The 21,526-nt window shown below is 40.4% G+C and overlaps 1 protein-coding gene across 11 annotated transcripts; it reads left to right on the plus strand.

Annotated features, from left to right (window-relative positions):
* Positions 1-1,348: 1,348 nt before the first annotated feature.
* LOC125705132 (NACHT, LRR and PYD domains-containing protein 12-like) lies at positions 1,349-18,468 on the plus strand. 11 transcript variants are annotated; one of them, XM_048971492.1, is made up of 14 exons: positions 1,395-1,499; positions 4,541-4,595; positions 5,759-5,860; positions 6,398-6,511; positions 7,647-7,760; positions 9,059-9,122; positions 9,306-9,534; positions 10,133-11,852; positions 13,458-13,631; positions 13,972-14,145; positions 14,278-14,451; positions 15,165-15,338; positions 15,451-15,497; positions 17,254-18,468. In XM_048971492.1, the coding sequence occupies exons 3-14, from the start codon at positions 5,799-5,801 to the stop codon at positions 17,778-17,780; spliced, it is 3,573 nt and encodes a 1,190-aa protein (XP_048827449.1). In that variant the 5' UTR covers positions 1,395-1,499; positions 4,541-4,595; positions 5,759-5,798; the 3' UTR covers positions 17,781-18,468. The 11 variants fall into 11 exon arrangements, with proteins under 11 accessions (XP_048827448.1, XP_048827451.1, XP_048827452.1 ...); XM_048971497.1 differs by lacking the exon at positions 6,398-6,511 and adding an exon at positions 7,292-7,311 and having other exon boundaries at positions 5,759-5,822; XM_048971491.1 differs by lacking the exon at positions 4,541-4,595 and having other exon boundaries at positions 1,349-1,499.
* The last annotated feature ends 3,058 nt before the right edge of the window (positions 18,469-21,526 follow it).

The following is a 21,526-nucleotide window of genomic DNA, read 5'->3' on the forward strand; positions in this document are numbered from 1 at the left end:
TTTCTACACAATTAAACATTTGAATGAACATCTAATGAGAGGGGTGATTCCATACTTTTTGCCAGGGGTTGTATTTTGTTTTGCGTACGTGTGGCTTATTCTGTGTTTTGGTTAGGGAGTTAGGCTTAGTCTGTGTCATTTCTTTTTCTCATCTTCTCGTTTTGTTTAGAATTTGTTTAGTTGTGGACGTGTTCAGTAGTGCTGTTTTGTTTATTGTTTTGGCCGTGTCACTCCCGAAGTCTGTTACCCTATTGTTTGTGAAAGTCTTTGTGAATAAATATAAAAAAATACAAAAAAAGATCCCTTTGTTTCCCGTGTTCCCTTTTCCCATACCTTGGTTGTCTCGTTTCCCCCTCTCCTTTCCCTTTACCTTTCTGACGGTCCTCAACCCTAGACTGAGGATCGTAACAATACATATATAATTCTGTTTCATGAAGGTCTAGCAAAGCATTATAAATCAATGAAATTTTCCCTTTTAATACAGTGGAACTTTCCAAAATCTCCTCAGTACTTGTCAGCCTCATAGACAACTGTACTGTCCTTTCTCTGAAGACAATAAAGTGTCAATAAAGATGAACGCGCTCAGTGTCATGATCGCGGGTGGATGAGCAGACAGGAAGCGGGGAAGGACGAGGCAGGTCAGCAGGATTTAGGACAACGGGGTTTATTTAGGGAAGACAGGGCAGATGGCAACGCACATTACATCAATGTCGGACACCCAACAGAGGAAGACGTGGACTGATATACGTGAGACAAGGCTGGGCATAATCGGGGAAGTACACGTGATTGATGAGGGGGCGTGGCACATACGAGGATCGGACGAGCTGGGCGTGACTATCAGGTGTGCAATTTGCATTCTGTGTGCATTGCAATGCGCAGTGCTGGAATTTGGTTCTTGTTGGTGCAGTGAGATCAGTGTCTGAGGCATCTCCGCTACAGATGATTTATGACTTTGTATCTACTGTAGTTTCTTTGTCCATCTGAAGTGGCTTGCAGTGGCTTGAAATGTATCCACTACATCAGCCCAGAGGATTTCAAAGGCTTATTGGTAGAAGGTGGCCATGCATTGACCAAAATGTTGACCGTGAGACACACGCATTTCAAACAGTTCACACGCTCACATGCCACACTTTGTGTTTCTCACACTGAGAATTAAGGAATAACCCTGACCAAGATGTCCCATTACATAGGATTAATGGACGAGGTGCAGGCATACGGAGTGGAGTTTTCGGCCAAATTCATAGCTGTCCCGAGTTATTAGCCACCCACCAGCCAGTCAGAAAATAGCATTTGGTGTTTCCGAAAACAGGTTACATATGTATAGAAATATCCCCCAAACCCTACGCTGTGCCGCTGAGTCCGTGTCCATGTTTTGTTTGACACGGAGCTGATCATTTCCTGTCTGTAAACGAAAGTGAAAATGTCGGGATCTTAAAGGCAGAGTCCCCATTTTATATTCCAAGATTCTGGAATAATCTAAAGATATTCTGCGTTTCAAGGTAAGATTATATTCAACAGATAAAACTAATAATAAAATTAATATGTCACAGCCTTATACTAGCCTACTTGTATATTGAGATTTAATATTCTCAACATAATTAGACGTTACATATACGTCCGCATAGCACAGTAGGTTACTGCGTCACAGGAGAGTTTTCGAATTAACGTGAATAATATTTAATTATTTACGCTCAGTCCTGAGTTCGACTAATGAGTTCGTGCTGCATAAACATGGACCGGGGGGGCTAGACTATAATATTTTGAAGCAATATTAAGTTTTATTAAGTCTTTTTTAAGTGTTCGGGACAACTGCTAGCGTGCCGAAACATCTGGGTTAACTCAGATTTTATAAATATTTTATTAAAATAAAGGTTTTACCACGGATCTGTTCTGTGTTCTCCAATCTGAAAGGCGTTGATTGATTGTAGTCATACTTTGCAGTCGTATCTAAATTGCATGTTTAAAGTAAATGGTACGTAAGTCTGATTTTAATAATCGGTAAACAACACACACACGCACAACTCAGTAAAGCGCTATATAAAAAGAAATTGAATATATGAATATTTATATATATATATATATATATATATATATATATATATATACATACATACATACACACACACACACACACACACACACACACACACACATATATATATATATATATATATATATATATATATATATATATATATATATATGCACAATCTTGTAGTTTTTGAGAAAAAAAACAACGAAGTTGTTGATGAAACTTAACAAAATCATGGAAAGGCTGAGGTGCCCCTGAGGAGAAGTTTGGGAACTGAATCGGTGTTCATCTAGCCATCTAACTAGATATCATAACTTTCGGATAACGCCAGATTACAGCTTAGTTTGAGTCATTTTCTTGTATTTGGCTTTTAGTTAGTTTGTAGATATAGTTATTCTGCTTTATACTACGGGACCGTTGAATGCTTGAATCTGATTGGCTGACGAACGTTCTGAGGTGTGCAATTATTTTCTGGGAAACGCACGACGAACGTAGTTCCAGGTAGCTCTCTTGACCGCATTACAGTTCCATATCACTTCGCATAGTTAACTGTAATAACGGAAATTAGCATACAGTACCTATACAGCACACAGGACTAACAAAAACATGACAGACGATTTTCCGAAAGTAAATTTTAATATTTACGGTGAATATGAAACTTTCAACAACTGAGCTGCAGCAGTATTAGTTAGCCTAGTGTACCAACTTAAAGGCTACACATGACATTTCTCACTAGCGAGGTAATAACAGCGCTGAATCTTAAAGCAGACTTACAGTTTAGAGACGGTGCTTCAGAACACTGTTGAGGGACACACAGAGGTAGCCTAATTCATACAAGCTCTCTCTGTTTCTCTTTCTCGCTCTCTTTCTAATAACTTCATTATTAACTGCATTGGTCTGCTATCAACGGCTCAAGCCTCCATTGCCAGCTTTAAAATGACGTTTTGGAACTAGCAAAAGAGTCGATGGATGACATGCGGAAGAAATAATCCTACTCACAATAGCGATTTAAGTAGAAAAACCGGACGAATCCCTTGAAATATATAATCTAATCGATGTGTTGAGGTGTGGCAACCGTAGTATAAGCGGAATAATTGACTCCGGACCGTTGAATTATTAGAAAATAATGCACACCCGAGGTGGTAATGCGGCCACGACGCGAAGCGGAGTCTGTGGCATTATTTTCTAATAATTCAACGGCCCGTCGTCAATTATTCCTTACTTAATCAGTTCAGCATAACTATTAGGCCCGTTGTTACTGTTTCTGTCATTTTGTAAACATTTAAAATAATAAACAACTTTTAAATCAGCTAAACTGTGTAGTAGATGGTTTTAACACTACGATCCCTGAAGTCACCTCGGGAGGAGTCCCCCCCTCACTCCCCACACAAGCTGCCCGCCCCCTCATCAGCTCCAATCAACACCTATTGTTTTGCAAATGAAAGCGGAGTTTCACGGTTTCAGCTTCGGGTCTGCACAGAAACGTTTTCTAACAGTGTGGTCTGAGGAATCGTAAAATACATGCGTTAATATATCCTAATTTGAAACACAGTTGAATCCCCATTTCTCTTGATTCGGTAATTTCAGTTTCAAGAAAGTATTTCATGGAATAAATACATGCATTTGCTTACTGCCTGTAGCAATCGGTAATCTGATTTTCAGTTTTAAAGTTTGATCAGGGCTAAATGACAAATTAATTAATGTATGTCATTAAAATTACCCTGGCATGATATTTGCATTATAAATGTACCGACAGACAAAGCATTTTTATAGGTAATGAAGAAAAACCTGCAACTTGCAATGTGCAAAGACCGTAATCACCGTATGAAGTCCAAGCACACAAAAGACTGCTGATTACTATGTCCATTTGTTATGAGAGAGCACAATGCGCTTTGAATGTAAACACTGACGTTGCTACTTGCGAAAAAGATCGCGCAGTTATGAGCGCACAAAAGACTGTAAATTACTGCGGACGTATGTGCATTTGTGCGTAGGATTATGAGATGCCACAGTGCACACAAACACTTCGTGATGTACGTATGAAACAGGATGGGCAATTATGAGCACACAAAAGTGCTAATTATTCATAAACAGATTGTGGTCCAGATATATAATTACGGCATAATAAAAAAAAGACTTTCGCGTGCGTGTGTGTTTCCGTATCACATTCAATCGGTTATTTTTGATATAATAAATACATACAGTTGATGTCTGCAACAATCTGTGTAACCTTATTCAGTTGTAAAAGTTAGAGCTAAAAGATAAATTGATTTACATATATCGGTAAAAGAACCCTGGCATAACATTAGCGCGATATATGCATTATAAATGAATCACTAAGTAAGAACTCAGGACACTGCAGCTGCGCTTTGCATGAAGGCTAAAGATGGCTCTGTTTGGGAAAAAGAAACTTCGGCGTCGATTTATGCAAGAAAAAGAGATTGAAAAAGAAATGAAGACACAGCTTAGACAAGCACACATCTCTCTGTACTGTGGTTCCTATTACAGTGACGGAGCACCTGACACTGAGTCCTCTTTCCAGTGGCAAGCTGAGGATCAGAAGGTGACGTGCCTTGACCCTGGAGCTCAGCTTGAATGGTTTTGGATGGTCTCCTTGGCTCCTTTTCTACCATCCACACTGTCCTTCTTATCAACCTGGGGTTGCATTTCCTCTTGCATCCACATCCTAGGAAGTTGGCTACAGTGCCATAAACTTTATACTTTTTAATAATATTAACAACTTTGGTCACAGGGACATGAATCTACTCGGAGATGGTCCTATAGCCTTTACCTTTAACATGGTTACCTATAATCTTCTTTCTGCTCCTCAGATCGCTCTCTCCTTTGCTTTCTCTGGTCCATGTTCAGTGTGGTGACACAATGATACCAAACAACACAGTAGCATGTTCTTTCCCTTTAAATAGGCTGAATGGCTGAGGTAAAGCTGGAAGACACCTGTGATACTAATTAAGATTAATCACTTAGTTTGAAACATAACTATAATGTACGGATAAATAGTCTCTTAAGGGGCACCAGCAAAACGGTCCATACAATTTAACATCCATCCATCGATCCATCCATCCATTTTTCAAACAGCTTATCCTACTGGGTCGCGGGGGGTCCGGAGCCTATCCCGGAAGCAATGGGCACGAGGCAGGGAACAACCTAGGATGGGGGACCAGCCCATCGCAGGGCACACTCACACACCATTCACTCACACATGCACACCTATGAGCAATTTAGCAACTCCAATTAGCCTCAGCATGTTTTTGGACCGTGGGGGGAAACCGGAGTACCCGGAGGAAACCCCACGACGACATGGGGAGAACATGCAAACTCCACACACATGTGACCCAGGCAGAGACTCGAACCCGGGTCCCAGAGGTGTGAGGCAACAGTGCTAACCACTGCACCACCATTTAACATGTCTTTGTAAAATAAACAACAAATCATTTCTTTCCACAGTTTTTTTGGTTTAATCCATACTAAAGTCATACAGGTATACATTAGAGAATTGCTTTTAATTGAATTGCTTTTCACTTTTAAGCATTGTTTCAATGAGTTGCAAGGGTACCAACAAATTTCTCCACATCTGTATCTCTTTACTATGTGTAATACTACATATAGTACATAACAGAATGGAGACCCAGTCAGTTTGATGTAGAAGTGCTGAGTTCTCGATATTGTGTATTTATCTATGTATCTACTTACCCTTCATGTTCACAGAGGCCCCAGCAGGAATCATCTGGTCTGGATCAGCATAAAAATGGATGGATCAGCTTCTGAAATGCATCCCCCTGTGGGGTGTAACAGAAAGAGCCCTGAGAGGTAACAGTGTTACAGCCCACTAGCATGCATGTCTCTCTGGGTCTGTAGTCAGGCCATAACATAAAAGTAAACTGGGCTCCTAGCTAGGGCTGGTCAGTGGGCAGCACTTTAATATGTGTAGCTTAATAAAAATACCTCGCCATCTTCTTTCTTCACCTTTTTCTTCCACAATCAGCCAGTTCTTTTATACTGGAGGCAAGCAACAGATTATCCCTCCTATACAAAATGGCCACATAACAAAAAAAAATAAATAAATAAACTAATAAATATATAAACAGGTAAAAAGCAATATCAGTCAAGTCTAGTTATGGAGGTTTTTAGAAATGATGCTAAACGTTTCATACAGGAATTTTAATTTTAGGTGAAAATTAATTTCACATTGAAGTTAATCGTAAACTAGCCTCTTTGCATCAAGAGTTTCACAGCATATCAAAGTACATGAAGGCAGAGCAGAAGGTTAAACAGCAGTGTGATGCCGTCCCCATTGTATGAATTATATTTATACCATGAGGGTTTGTTTCCTCTCGCTGCCCACAGTGTCCTGATGGAGAGAGCAGACTCCCCTGTACCCAGCTGTGTTTCCCTGAAGAGTGACACATCAATGAACGTTCCACTCGCCTTCAAAGAGGGACCTTTTCCTACAGATCAAAGGTAAATGTGCATTTAAACAAACACTGTTTATAACACTCAGACTCTCAGTCAAATGGCACACAGACACATACAAGCTATGAGGATTAAACACTTATAATAAATGCATCAATTTTTACCTTTAACAGATTCCATCACCTCTGAGAATTTATACGAAAGTTTTCTCTGTATTCTATATAAATAACTTCTGAGGTAAATGGATGAGGATTACTGTAAAACCTGAATTCCTGCGAGCTGGAATTGGAAGTTACTTAACTGCAAAGTGCATTTTAAATTTCAATCCCCAGCACAGAGCTGGATAAAAACTGGCTTACCTATTCCCTCCTGCATGTCCATTAAAGAATGACTCGACAATAGATTGTCTATTGAGACGAACGCTTCTATTTTGATAACAAATAAATTCTCTTTGAATCATTAGTCAAATCACTCGTTACAAAGTATTGCATTTGGCACCTCCGATTCCCTTTTTTGTCCAGACCTCGAATATAAGATGACACAACTTTTTCAGACGTATTTTGAGGAAAATGAAACCCGTCTTATATTCGGGTCAACATGGTATCTACTGATTCATAATAAATGTGACACTGCAGTGGTTCTCATCCCCTGAGTATAAAATAAGATGATTTGTTGATCCCAGGGACAAATTCTCTTGCGTACAGCAGCAAGGTGCACAGATACAAACATACAATGTACAACAAAGACAATGTGCAAAGACAGCACATATAGTGCAAAAAACAAGTAAATAGTAAATATTTTTAGAAGTAAACAAAATATCTTTCTTGTAACAGAAAGAGCCCTGAGAGGTAACAGTGTTACCCCTCCTATCCAAAATGGCCACATAACAAAAATAAATAAAAAAACAAATAAATATATAAACAGGTAAAAAGCAATATCAGTCAAGTCTAGTTATGGAGGTTTTTAGAAATGATGCTAAACGTTTCATACAGGAATTTTAATTTTAGGTGAAAATTAATTTCACATTGAAGTTAATCGTAAACTAGCCTCTTTGCATCAAGAGTTTCACAGCATATCAAAGTACATGAAGGCAGAGCAGAAGGTTAAACAGCAGTGTGATGCCGTCCCCATTGTATGAATTATATTTATACCATGAGGGTTTGTTTCCTCTCGCTGCCCACAGTGTCCTGATGGAGAGAGCAGACTCCCCTGTACCCAGCTGTGTTTCCCTGAAGAGTGACACGTCAATGAACGTTCCACTCGCCTTCAGAGAGGGACCCTTTCCTCCAGATCAAAGGTAAATGTGCATTTAAACAAACACTGTTTATAACACTCAGACTCTCAGTCAAATGGCACCCAGACACATACAAGCTATGAAGATTAAACACTTATAATAAATGCTTCAATTTTTACCTTTATCAGATTCCGTCACCTTTTAGAATTTGAACAACATTGGGTGTTATTTATATAGAATTCAGTATATAGTACAAGCTTGCCACCTTGAGCACCTGGTTCATGCAGCCATTTCGGGCACTTGATACACGCCGACCACTTGGGCCACTTGGTACATGCCGGCCACTCAGGGCACTTAGTACACGCCGGCCTCTTGGTACACTTGGTACACGCCGGCCACTCGGGTCACTTGGTACACGCTGGCCGCTCAAGGCACTTGGTACACGCCGGCTACCCGGGGCACTTGGTACATGCCGGCCACTCAAGACACTTGGTGCACGCTGGCCACCCAGGGCACTTGGTACATGCCGGCCACTTGGGACACTTGGTACACGCTGGCCACTTGGGGCACTTGGTACACACCGGCCACCCCAGGACACTTCAGAGATTAAGTTGTGAGCTGAGCATCAAGGCCCCCTGGATCCTAAGCATGGACAGTGAGGTAAGACAGTGATCAGGCTCACTGGCCCCCATCCTCCATACGCTGACTGGCATGTTACAATAACACTTTCCCAGAGTGTTAATTCAGAATAGCGAGAAACCTTGTGCTTATATCACAGCTACTGCCTCACTGTGGTCATTCAAAAGATTGCATTATTTTCCCATGTTTGTCTCAAATACATTCATTTTTATTAAAATTACCCCTCTGTCATTTAGACACCGAGCATTAATGATGGCTAACTAACCTGTCAGATAACATTAGCTATTTCAACACCTGACAAGTCAAAACATAGCAAGCTAGCGACAACATAACTAGCGTTGATTGATGTAAATCTAGTGCAACCATGAAATGTAACATGTAAATGTAGGCCATTTTTTATTCACATGCTTTATTATTTAAAAGTTACAGTATTTTAACATACATTTCCATGTCAGTGTCCTGTTAGCTAGCTACCTAGTGATGTGGATGTGGTCATCATCCCAGCCAGCAAGTTAGGGGGCTGCCAGGTCTACTTGACGTGACGCTCACGCTCTCGGACTTTCATTCTCACGCAAGAAATCTGTACAGTAAAAAAGAAATCTGTACTGTACTGTTATTCTGTACAGTATCTGCAGCAACAGCAATTTTAATAGGGAGATTTTCAGTCTTTCTGCTACATTTGTGTAGATGAATTAAAGTCTTTATTTATGCCTTATTCACAGAGACCAAATGGAAGAATGCGGTTCAGATCTACATGATAAATCGGGTTTATCATCCATATTGAAGGTTTGTATTTGTTGCTGATATACTTTTTCTTGGCTATTATGTGAATTATCTTATATTTTATACAGCCGTATAATAAGAAACTCATCATGTTAAAGGAAATGTATTTAAAACTATGATTCACAAGTGAATTTTTTAAGAAGTTTGGTGCAAGTAGCAATAATTAACTGTGACTATTTATTTTAGTCACTTGAGGAAAAAGCCGTAAAGTTCCTGAAGGATGAGCTAAAGAAGGTTGTGAGGTACCTAGATCAGAATTACCCAGAATGCTCTGAGCCCCAGCTGAAGGAGGACAATGACATGGACAGTGATGGTCAGATGCAGAAGACCTGTGGTAGAGAGGGAGCTCTGAAGATCACACTGTACATCCTGAGGACCATGGAGCAAAATGATCTCGCTGACGTACTGGAGAAAAGTAAGAGCCTCATAACATTCTGTAGATGTACAGTACTGTGCAAAGGTAGCAAGAGAAAAGGATGTTTAAATGGTCTTCATGTTGGTGTAGAAGTATGATAATATGTATGTTATATGTGTTAGCTATTTGAAAACTTTCCTTTGCAGAAATCATGTAATACACCAATGTATTTTTTGACTTAACCTCTACCACACCTCATGTGGCTAATCAATATCTCATTAGTCTTTAAATTAATTAAATTAATTAATGAAGTGTGCTAGTGGTAAAATTTAACGAACACATGGACTGGCTGTGGTGCCCCTGAGGAGAGGTTTGAGATATGAAAAGGGGTTTTGTGTTTTTTTTCTGAGCAAATATATAAACTTACTGCCCAGATAAATGGATTTAAACATTTCCTTTGACTGCCTAAGGCTTATGCACGGTCCTGTATGTGGTGTTTCAGTACAATATGTATGACAAAACTTTGAGTTTCACATTACAGGGAAATATCTGGATATGTATGTGTAAAAAAAAAGTGTGTTTTTGGAAAATATTCTTCCTTTCATACCAGTCAGGATCACAATGAGAATTAGTGCATTTTCCTCTCATTTCTTTGCAGGACAGCTCATGCTGAAACATCAGCAGGAAATCAAATGTAAATTTAAGAAGCAATTTGAGTGTGTATTTGAAGGGAAAGCTAAGGAAGGACAGCCAACACTTCTCAAAGAGATTTACACAGAACTCTACATAACTGAAGGTGGGACTGGAGCAGTCAATGATGAACATGAAGTGAGACAGATTGAAACAGCATCCAAGAAAAGGCGAACAGAAGATACTACAGTCAAGTGCAATGATATATTTAAACCCTTATCTGGGCGTGAGACACCAATCAGAACTGTACTCACTAAAGGGGTCGCAGGTATCGGGAAAACAGTCTCTGTGCAGAAATTCATTCTCGACTGGGCAGAAGGAAAAGCAAACCAGGATGTTCACTTCATATTTGCTCTTCCTTTCCGGGACCTGAATTTGATTAAGGGTGAATACAGTCTGATTGAACTGCTTCACCACTTTTTCCCAGATCTGAAATCACTTGAATCCACAGAGCTGTTTAGGTACAAAGTCTTGTTAATCTTTGATGGTCTGGATGAGTGTCGCCTTCCTCTAGATTTTCAGAACAATGAGAGCTGGTTTGATGTAACAAAGAAAACGTCACTGGATGTGCTGTTAACTAACCTCATTAAGGGGGATCTGCTTCCATCCACTCTCCTCTGGGTAACCTCCCGGCCAGCAGCAGCAAATCAGGTACCTCCTGAGTGTGTCCACCAGGTGACAGAGATACGAGGGTTCAGTGATGCCCAGAAGGAGGAGTATTTCAGGAAGAGATTCAGTGATCAGTGCCAGGCCAGCAGGATTATCACACATGTGAAATCATCAAGGAGCCTCTTCATCATATGCCACATACCTGTGTTCTGCTGGATTTCAGCCACTGTTCTTGAAAGGCTTTTTATTGATACTGAGAAGGGAGAAATTCCAAAGACCCTGACTGAAATGTACACACACTTCCTGATCTTTCAGTTAAGTTTAAAAAATGACAAGTATATGACAAACTATGAAACCGAGCTTAAGGAATCCAGCAAGGAATTCCTTTTAAAACTTGGTAAACTGGCTTTTGACAACCTTGAGAAAGGCAATCTCATATTTTATGAGCAAGATCTGACAAAGAATGACATTGATGTCAATAACGCTTTAGTTTACTCTGGATTGTGCACAGAAGTCTTTAAGGAGGAATGTGGGTTGTCTCGGGAGAAGGTGTACTGCTTTGTGCATCTGAGCATCCAGGAGTATCTTGCTGCTTTATACATGTTTCTGTCAAACTCATCAGCTGACCTGCTGAAGACTGCAGTGGATCAGGCATTAAAGAGCGAGAATGGACACTTGGACCTCTACCTCCGCTTCCTCTTGGGCCTCTCAACAGACTTCAGTAAGACTCTGTTAAAAAGGCTACTGGGACAATCAGGAACCAGCTCACATAACATTAGGAAAACAGCCAAGTACATCAGGGGCAAAATACAGGCGAATTTATCTCCAGAAAGGGCCATCAACCTGTTCCACTGTCTGACTGAGCTGGATGACAATTCTCTAGTACAAGAAGTACAAAGATACCTGAATTCAGGAAGTCTTTCAGCAGAAGACCTCTCACCTGCACAGTACTCAGCTCTGGCCTTTGTGATGCTGATGTCAGATGAGGAGCTGGATGTGTTTGATCTGAAGAAATTTATCAGATCAGATAAACAGCACTGCAGGCTGCTGCCTGTGGTCAAGAACTCCAGGACGGCTCTGTAAGTGATGTGGGGATGGGAAATCGTGTCTGCTCTGGTAGTAATACATTGGGACTACTAACACCACCCTTACCTGTTAAAGGATCTCTGGTCGGACTCGGTTTGTGCAGCATAAGAGTTTGAAATCCGAGACTGTCCCTGTCATAAGGGGTGTTCCACAGGGTTCTGTCTTGCGGCCTGTTTTATTTATTATTTACCTTTTACCTCTTGGCAACATTTTTAGGAGATTCTGCATGCAGTTTCATTGTTATGCGGATGACATCCAGCTCTACTTATCCACCGAGGCTAACTCTGCCATCCTCCCACTTCTCTCTTATACTGCCTGTCAGATATAAAGATTTTGTTTGCCTCCAATTTTCTTAAACTTAATAATGACAAAACTGAGGTCCTACTTTTAGCCACTAAATCAACTCTTCCTAAGCTGGATAACTTTACCCTCACAATTGATTTACCTTCGGAAGTGGAGCAACATGATCTAAAGTGCTACAAGGGCGATTTCTTCATGTTCACAGTTACCTGTTCAAGTTCATTTTCACATGAGGCTTCAGATGTAAGATTGAAGAACTGTGGAAGTTGGTTGAGAGACATTGTTGTAGTTAATGAGACAGTGGAACGTCTGATACTTTACTTTGGACCTGGAGGTGAAGGGAGGCTATACTGTATATCAAACATTAACAAGTAATGATCTGAAAGCAGAGGATTCTGAGGTATAATAGATATGTGATCCACCAGGACACCATGGCTAAGAATCAAACCCAGGGTGTGGTTACAGGCATGAGTAGCCCGACTACATTCTGACAAACACCTACAGAGTCTAGAATAGCTGCAAACATTGTTGTTAAAGGAGCACTGTCATTCTCCATGTCAATGATAAAATCACGGCTTTGTCAGTAGTGACCACCAGGATTGTTGAAAAGTCTGCAAACTCCTGGGACCAGGTGGTCTATATGCAATAACAATAGTGATTGGAGGTTAAGGAACAGGCGGTCTGTACACAATAACAATGGTTGATTGGAGGTGAAGAACTACAAAGAGATGAGCCAGCAAGACTAAGAAGAAGAATTTCAAATGTGCTAAAGCTATAAGCACTTTGCTCAGACACTCCTAGGTCAGACTGAAATATTGCAGCAGCACCAGCACCTTTGCCATCTGGTCGAGGGTTATGCTGTAATCAGCTGGAGTAGATTCATTTAGTGCCATGAATTTATTTGGTCTAAGTCAGGTCTCAGTAAGGCATAAGGACCAAGACTAAAATCAGTAATCATTTCATTTATTAGTAGCACCTTAGGAGCCAATGATCTTACATTGAAAAGTCCAAGTTTTAGCCTAGTTTTTATTCCTGTATATTCTGTGATTTTTAGCTGTAGCTTGTAATTCATGTTTTTACCTCTAGTTTTGAGCAAAGATGCACTGACTCACAATAAGTGATCATATGACTGCAGCAGATTGTCAGGACGCACAGAACACTCTGCAGACTATAATTCATTTTGAAGTGTAAGCTGTATTGCTAATTATACTGAAAACAAATGCTTATTGTATTGCTTTGTATTTTACTAATGTGTAGGATGTGTATATGTCTGTGTCTTAAAGTGTTTTCTGTTTCAGGCTGAACAACTGTGATCTCGTAGATAAACACTGTGAAGTGCTGACTTCAGCTCTCATATCAAACTCTTCCCCCCTGAGAGAGCTGGACCTGAGTGACAATGACCTGAAGGATTCAGGAGTGAAGCTGCTCTCTGCTGCACTGGGGGATTTACACTGTAACCTGGAGATATTGAGGTCAGTATTACTGGGTATTCCACACTGTAAACTGGGGACACTCAGGTCAGTATTACTGGGTATTCCACACATTAAACTGAAGATAATAAGGTCACTATTGCTGGGTATTCTACACTGTGAACTGGAGATACTGGGGTCAGTATTACTGGGTATTCAACACTATACAGAGGAGATAGTGAACAATTAGCTAAGGGAAAGGGAGGAGGGGTCCTGCCTTGTCTTGGACACTAAACTGTAATTCGTTAAATATTTATTAGAGGAGTCACTTTTACTTAAAAGTAATGCTTGTAATGGTGAGATGATGTTATTTATTGGAGAGTTTCTGTCTCTCTCTCTGCAGACTGTCAGGCTGTAGAGTCACAGAAGAAGGCTGTTCTTCCCTGGCTTCAGCTCTGAGGTCAAACCCCTCACACCTGAGAGAGCTGGATCTGAGCTACAATCACCCAGGAGACTCAGGAGTGAAGTTGCTCTCTGCTGTACTGGAGGATCCCAGCTGTAAACTGGAGAAGCTGCAGTGAGTAGAGAATATGCATTTTACACAAAAGTAACTGGGCACCAAGAAAACCCACAATGCCTTTCATTTTGTATATTTGAATACAGTGCTGCAGTATAAAAAGTGGATTCAAAAGTATTTAATTTTTTTAAGGGTGGGCCAGTGTGAACTCACAGAGAAATGCTGTGAGGTGCTGGCTTCAGCTCTCAGATCAAACTCCTCACCCCTGAGTGAGCTGGACCTGAGTTGCAATGACCTGCAGGATTCAGGAGTGAAGATGCTCTCTATTGGACTGGGGGATTCACACTGTACGCTGGAAACACTGAGGTCAGTATTACTGGGTATTCCACACTGTAACCTAGGGTGATGAGGTTTTTGTCAAAAATAATTATTTCTTGATGAAGGTTTTCTTTTTCTTTGAATAAATTTACCTCAGTGAAAGGTTGGATTTTTCTAACCTTTTCAGTGTGAGATGAAGCTACTTCACCAAAAGATGGATATTTTCTTACCCCTTTTACAGTGGGGTGCCAATAATTGTGGAGGGCATGTATGTACAGTCATGGCCGAAGTTATTAGCACCCCTGGAATTTTTCAAGAAAATGCACCATTTCTCCCAGAAAATTGCTACAATTACAAGTGTTTTGGTAATTTCTCTTACCTAGTCTATTGAAGAGTAGTGATCAAACATCCCAAAAATGTTTATAGATTTCTGCAGGGAAAACATTCAGTCTGGGCACTTTGTTGTTAGGCATTTGGTTGAGGACCTCATGAAGTTCTTCTGATGTTAATGGTGCATCAAGGGTATCTTCTATTTCATTGGTTAATATGTGTAAATCTATATTATTTAAAAATAATTCTATATTAACTGCATCTGGTTCTTGTTCTGAGGAGTATAGGTTATTATAAAATGTTCGGAAGGTGGTGTTAATTTCGTGTGATTATTGAAATATTTATTAGAGCAGTCACTTTTACTTAAAAGTAATGCTTCTAATGGTGAGGTGATCTTATTTATTGGGGAATTTTTGTCTGTCTCTCTGCAGGGTGTCAGGCTGTAGAGTCACAGAAGAAGGCTGTTCTTCCCTGGCTTCAGCTCTGAGGTCAAACCCCTCACACCTGAGAGAGCTGGACCTGAGCTACAATCACCCAGGAGACTCAGGAGTGAAGCTGCTCTCTGCTGTACTGGAGGATCCCAGCTGTAAACTGGAGAAGCTGCAGTGAGTACAGAGTGTGTGTCTGACACGCTACAGATACTTATGCATGTATGTGAAGAAGAGGCACCAATTAATAAATGGATACAGCAGTACAGTCATTCTGCTTCTCCTATAGTGTGGATCACGGTGGAGAGTGCAGGACCAGACCAGGCTTACAGAAATGTAAGTGTGTTTGCATGTTTTTATAAATGATACCATGAATACTATATTATGGATGTATTCACACAATTGTTGTGATTAGTGTGGCTTTTTGCACTGTGTGTAGATGGATTTCCATGTTTGTGTTTCCGTGAGTTTCTGTGTGTCATTTTAGACAAACATCCAAATGAGAGAAACAAAACATCAAAATCATCACCAAAAACACTAATTTATTCAATCGTTTTAAAAAATATATATTTTTAATTATTTACAAATACTTCATAGCTGCTCATATTGTTGTTGTGTTTGTGTGGGAGTGTAAGATGGTTAAAATATATTCTGATGTTGTACATCTTTAATTTCACAAAAAAGAATCCTTTGCATTTCTTCTTTTTGCACATGCCATGAGTGTATGTGTTTTCTGTGTGAGATTCGTTAGTATTGTCTTAAGACGGCACCCGTAAGCAGTGATACCTGACTCTCTTCTCAAGTGCGAAATGTGAATTTACTTTTTTACAGGGTGGTTCTGGAACATCCTTAATATTCATGAGAGAATATTTCTGATTGGCCACTGAATACCTTAAACCAGGGGAGCCCAAATCCAGTCCTGGAGGGCCAGAGTCCTGCACATTTTTTGGTTTCCCCTCATTTAACACACCTGATTCAACTCCTTGTGCTAACTACCACACAGCTCTTGAGCTGAGTCATTTATGGTGGAACAGGGAAAGAACACTGGGTTCCAGCCCCCCAGGACTGGATTTGCACGTATCAATGTTCACTGGCCAATCAGGTAGTGCCCCTCTCATAAATAGTAATGAGCCAGCCAATCATGTGTTAGATTTCCCAAACCACGGTGCTAAAAGAAATTTGCGTCCGGGACACACTGGATGTACGGCGGAAAATATCGAATTTCATTTCGGCGCCCATGTAACAGATTAGAGCGGCCACATGCCCGCGCGAGATGCGGGGTTTACGCCTCACGGTAGTGCACCGCATCTAGTGTCACGCGTGCGGCAAGCGGTTCTCTATGGAAGCGCATTGAATTCATCTGAAAAACAATCAATTCTGTTTTTCCAAATTAATGAGATAATCATCCTGATTTTCTGAGTAATATTTTTCTGTTTTTCTGAATTAATGACATAACCTTTCTGTTTTTCATGATGCACGATCTGTGTAGTTTAATCCGCTTTTATTGATGGTTTGTAGACGGTATTATCTTTAGCTTGCCGACTTTGAGCGGCACCTATTCTGCCCCGAATCAGTAGATACAGTATGACATGCTTCACAGAAATAAGCTGATGCATGTGAAATGCATTCAGACCGGCTTTGCTGTGACTAAAGACCATGTCAGACAATCGCTTCAAATACTGGATCCTCATGGCGCCGGAATCATCTTCGGAGGCGTTTGTATCGGAATCCAGGTCCAAACTTTTATTAAATATGACTTCAAATGTTTAATAATATTACTTAAATATTGTCATATATGTAAAAAGACGGGGACCAGCAAGGCGCTGCATAGAACGAAAGACACTGACTTTAATATTGATCTGTGGTGCCCTTTTGTGGTAAATATATTTGCGGTGAATGTGTCTGATGAATGTCGCTGCTTTGTAATTTTATTTACCCGTAAATAAGCCGTTAGTTTAGCTCACGCTGCATTTTGGCGCTGCTCTTTGGCGGTTCCCGCTTCGTTCGGGGAAGCTGTGCTGTTTTTATATCGTACAGAAACATAAAGTACAGGCGGCCTGATTGTATTAATAATTCTTCCTCCTGCCTACAGACTCCTGCCAGCTGACACTGGACCCCAACACAGCAAACAGAGACCTGTCTCTGTCAAGGGGGAACAGGAAGGTGACACGGGGGGGAAAGGAGCAGCCATATCCTGATCATCCAGAGAGATTTGACGGCTGGAGCCAAGTTCTGTGCAGAAAGTTGAGTCTGACTGGCCGCTGTTACTGGGAGGCTGAGTGGGATGGAGATGGAGCCTGGATAGGAGTGACTTATAAAGGAATCGGGAGGAAAGGAGGCAGTGCTGACTGTGTGCTTGGATTCAATGACAAGTCATGGAGTCTGTGCTGTAATCCTGACAGATACTCTGTCTTGCACAATGATAAGCTGATTCTGATCCCCATAGAGCCCTCAGGCTCCCGCAGAGTAGGAGTGTATCTGGACTGGGGGGCTGGTGCTCTGTCCTTCTACAGAGTCTCCTCTGATGGACTGACCCTCCTGTACAGATTCACCTCCTCATTCACTGAGCCCCTCTATCCAGGGTTTTATGTTTATCCAAACTGCTCAGTGTCGCTGTGACGTGTTGCTGATTCTCCTGGCAAAAAGGTCAAATCTCTGCTTTTTAAACTTTATGTTAGGTTGAAGAAACTGTTATTAATCATTTGTTATCATTTCTGTATAATCAGCAATGAGTGTAAATATGTATATACATTATTTTGTTTTCCTTTATCTTCATACTTTAGATTATATTAGTTTACACGTATCCTGAGCACGTGTTTAAATAGTTGTCCACCTGAGGAAAACCAGAACTTCTTCTTACTCTCACAGTCCTTTCTTTGTTCTCACTCCAAGACCCCTGCGCCCCATTGACTATAAATAAAGGTGCCAAAGGGAACCACCCTTTGTAACACATTCCTTTGTAGCACATTCTGCTGAGAGTGTGGGTACCCTTGCGCAAGTAAAACTTTAAGTGTGTTGTCTCGTAATTAATGGTGTGTGCAGAGTTGGAGTGGAAAGCCTGACGCTTTCTCCAACACTTTATCATCCTTTTTACTCTGAAATCTATGTTTGACAAAAATAAATGACTGTGTTCAGCCATCTGAATAAACAAGAAAAATATAATTTTATAGTTTTTCTCTCTGACTAAAATATAACTAAATGTAATCCTGATGAGTGAATCCCCGTATATGTACATTTTATATGTTTATGCCTATTTACTGTATTTCCTCCCTGTACAATGAGAATAAAGGCTTTCTGTTCTGTCCTATTAATGTCCTGCTTCAGCGTCACCCAAAGCATAACTGAGTAACATAATGAAACCACAGTCTGCTGGATTAAGTTAAATTCACTGTATAACTGCAGCTGAACACAACTGACACAATTACACTCATGCAATGTATATAATAATGATTTAACTGGAGACATAACAGAAAATAAAAACATTGGAAAATATAATTATATCCAGTTTCTGTCCTGGTTCAGTGGACTAAATTATCTATTTATTTGAAATTTGTTTTATTACATAATTACACCCCCGCCTCGGTGTAAAAGGTCTGCTTACACCCCCCTCCTCACTATAAAAGGTCTGGTTACGCCCCCGTTGGAGAGAAGGGGCAGGTGCTCAGACACACTTACCCCCCCCCCAACATGCCTGATGCAGAGAAATTGATGCATAGATACATACTGAATCCATTGCGCCCTCCCACCCCCGACTGGCTAAAGCCATTAATTTTATCTACTTGCATTATTATTAATAATAGACATGTAAGAATATACACAGACATCCATTAACAATCCACCATTGAATTCATTATCTATTGCAGATTAACATTCTATATAGTGACTGTAGTCAGTTATAATGTCTCTCTATCAAGCTGCTGCCAAAATTCTTACATCCACTGGACACGTCAATTCACAGAACAAGCGGTCCTTCCGGAAACAATGTGTGCTTTTCAGGGACGCTACTAGGTGGAGACAAATCATACATTACTAAATATAAGAGGTTCCGAATTAAATTATAGGGAAGCGGATCAATGCGCGATATTTATAAAATACCATGATTACTCCATTTTATCGGGACAATTTTTTCATTCAAGTTTGTAATTAGCAGTCATTTGCGTTCTTTCATAATCAATAATCAAGAATTTTATGAGCGATAAATCATCCATATATTTTGCAGGAACAGACATTGCGCCGCTGAAGTTCAGCACTTTCCCGTTTGAGATGAACGTGACGTTGCCGTTTCCAGCCGGGCGACCTTTAAAAATTAGTGACCGCAGCAGTTAGATGCAACGTGTGCAGCGGCCATATTCACAGATCAAATCAAGCTGATCACTAAGACTTAGTTTGTGGTTAATTAATACAGAAGTAACCGCATAATACTACATTATTTGTGCCCCCTCAGGTAAAGTGTTGCAGATGAGAGAACACTTTTTCAATCAGTAAAGAACATTTTCTCTTGCTTTGACTCCATGTCTAGATCAGACTTAGACATGTTTGAGTAGATTATCAGGTTTCCTTTGGTTATTGCACATACCACACACAATATGAAGAGAATGTAAGCGAACCGAAATCTCCATGCAATGAATTAGCATCCTGTGAGTATCAAGTGCTGCACGCCATACATTAGCAATGGGCATCAGATCACTGTATTCAACAGGGTGAGGGGTTATTCAGAAAGGACGAGTGTGTTATTATAAAACAGATTCATAAATCAACCTGTTTATTACTGTATGCCTTGTTCAATAATCCAACATGCTTTCCCAGCTGGTAGCTTTCAAAGAGGATTGATCTCATTGTTCTTGCAAAACTCGACATTTATGAAGGCCTCTATACCTTAAGAAGCTTACGATTAAATGCAGCACCGCCCTTTACATCTTGTCTGGATGTATGGAGGTGATTTTCTAAGTTAGATCAAATGCATGAATCCATTTCCAAAGGTTATTTACCTGGGTCCCCATGATGAGGCACCTTCAGTCTTGTCTAAAGTACCCAAAAGTCACACTTAAGTATAAGTACAGATACTTACAGTAATACTTTGATAAAAGTTCAAGACAGCAATTAGAATTCCATCCATCCATTTTCCAAACCGCTTATCCTACTGGGTCACGGGGGGTCCGGAGCCTATCCCGGAAGCAATGGGCACGAGGCAGGGAAGAACCCAGGATGGGGGGCCAGCCCATCGCGGGGCACATTCACACACCATTTACTCACACATGCACACCTATGGGTAGTTTAGCAACTTCAATTAGCCTCAGCATGTTTTTGGACTGTGGGGGGAAACCGGAGTACCTAGAGGAAACCCCACGACGACATGGGGAGAACATGCAAACTCCACACACATGTGACCAAGACAGGCACTCAAACCACCATGCCGCCCCCAATTAGAATTCCACACAAGTAAAAGTCTTAAAGTGTCTAGTATTTACTGTTCAAAAGTATTACAAGTAATCTCTAATGAACTGTACTTGAGTAATGAAAGTACAAGTGCTAGTAATTATTAATAACAGCAGAACGCTGTCTAAACTTTGAATATTAAAACGTTTACTCAGCATTTTAAAGCACGGTAAAAAAAATTTTGCCTACATTACACACCTCAAAAACAGGGCTTTAAAAACCTAAACAGGAGTAGGCTATTGCTGTTATAAAAATATATGTCAGAATTTTTGAATAAACTAAAATAAACTATGAAGCATATCTGGCACCTCGAAACATAAACAATGTCCTGAAAGCCTTAGGTTCTTACTCAACGACAGAGAATGGTCAGAGCCCATGTACCACATACTTCTCTGTTAATGCACCTCTGAGGCATCGGGGTCCAGGTGTTCGGTGATGTTGCCTGCTTGCTGGTGGAGGGAGTTCCACTGACCCTTTTCCGCTTTGCTGTTGTCAGCTCAACATATTTTTGAACATGGTTCACGTGCTTTCTCTAAAACAGAGAGAGAAAAAAACACATTTACTAAATATAACTTGGACTTACAAGTCACTCACACAAGCGGTGCATCATACCTTTACTAAATTTGCTTAAGTTAGATACATAAAAGGGCACAAATTATCCTAACATTTGGTAGGTCATGCTGCCATGCTATTGACACCATATGTTAGTTTCATTTTCAATCAATTTACAATCCTACAAATACATCAGTAAATATGACAATAATAAGCAAAAGCCAAGATTCAGTTTGGCTAAGTTTAGGATATTTCAATGTCTTTAGGCAGGCACAAGAGGCATATCATCCGATAGGATGAATCTTTCCTCCCATGTAAGAAAACATTGTGTTTAAGTATGGCCAGGGGTGCTGCTCATCTTTTTCTCCGTCGTCTGT

The sequence above is a fragment of the Brienomyrus brachyistius genome, chromosome 12 (genome assembly GCF_023856365.1).
Source record: "Brienomyrus brachyistius isolate T26 chromosome 12, BBRACH_0.4, whole genome shotgun sequence".
Classification (NCBI taxonomy): Eukaryota; Metazoa; Chordata; class Actinopteri; order Osteoglossiformes; family Mormyridae; genus Brienomyrus; species Brienomyrus brachyistius.

What these genes read in the sequence shown, in the direction of transcription:
- LOC125705132 (XM_048971491.1), top strand. Translation starts at nt 5,799, where the DNA reads ATGGATGGATCAGCTTCTGAAATGCATCCCCCTGTGGGGTGTAACAGA. An exon ending in TGTAAACTGGAGAAGCTGCA is followed by an intron (nt 14,146 to 14,277) that starts GTGAGTAGAGAA and finishes AATTTTTTTAAG; the next exon opens with GGTGGGCCAGTGTGAACTCA. An exon ending in TGTACGCTGGAAACACTGAG is followed by an intron (nt 14,452 to 15,164) that starts GTCAGTATTACT and finishes GTCTCTCTGCAG; the next exon opens with GGTGTCAGGCTGTAGAGTCA.